General features: G+C 38.1%; 1 protein-coding gene across 1 annotated transcript in view; it reads left to right on the top strand.

The window, feature by feature from the left end:
• The window catches only part of LOC107086518 (collagen alpha-1(XXI) chain-like), a 28,119-nt gene extending 27,837 nt beyond the window's left edge, over positions 1 to 282 (top strand). The window contains exon 13 of the mRNA XM_015377505.1: positions 239 to 282. Within this exon, the coding sequence (XP_015232991.1) occupies positions 239 to 282 (44 nt within the window). The remainder of the gene's footprint in view (positions 1 to 238) is intronic.
• Positions 283 to 637: the final 355 nt, after the last annotated feature.

A 637-nucleotide genomic window follows, 5' to 3' on the forward strand; every position in this document is an offset into this window, starting at 1 on the left:
GTCCTCAAACCACGACTAAACCCTGACAAATTCATTAGCAATAATATCAAAAGTGAAGGATTTCATGAATGGAAAAAATACTTTACATCTATGCAACAGTTCCTTGTTTCGTCTGTACAGGAACTATGTCCTAAATGACTGGGGACATATAAGTACATCAATGCTTACCTTTGTTAGGAAAACACTAGAGCTGAAACCTTATCGAGCACCAGTGTATTGCTGCCTATCTAACCTCCAGCCTTTCCTCTGCTGGGCAGGGTGATGAAGGCCCCCAAGGACTAAGAGGGGAGTCTGGTGTTAAAGGAGACAAGGCAAGTACTTAAGTATGCATTTTTATCTGTACTTATTTATTATCTGCATACAGGTTTGACAATAGTTTGTTTTATTTTATGCCCAGGGAGATCAAGGGGAACCCGGACTGCAAGGAAAACCTGGACCAACCGGACCACAGGTGAGACTGTAGCAGGCAAGAAAATGTTTTACAGGAATCTCTTTCCGCTTTTTGTTTTAAACACTGTTACTTCTTATGAAACTGAAATTAGGGATAAAGTAAAATTATGTATTTCATTGTAGGATTCTTAGATACAAATCAATTTAAGAACTATATTATACAGGTTCTTCACAAAACAAACAAACA

This window comes from Cyprinodon variegatus, unplaced genomic scaffold (genome assembly GCF_000732505.1).
Source record: "Cyprinodon variegatus isolate N-32 unplaced genomic scaffold, C_variegatus-1.0 Scaffold155, whole genome shotgun sequence".
NCBI lineage: Eukaryota > Metazoa > Chordata > Actinopteri > Cyprinodontiformes > Cyprinodontidae > Cyprinodon > Cyprinodon variegatus.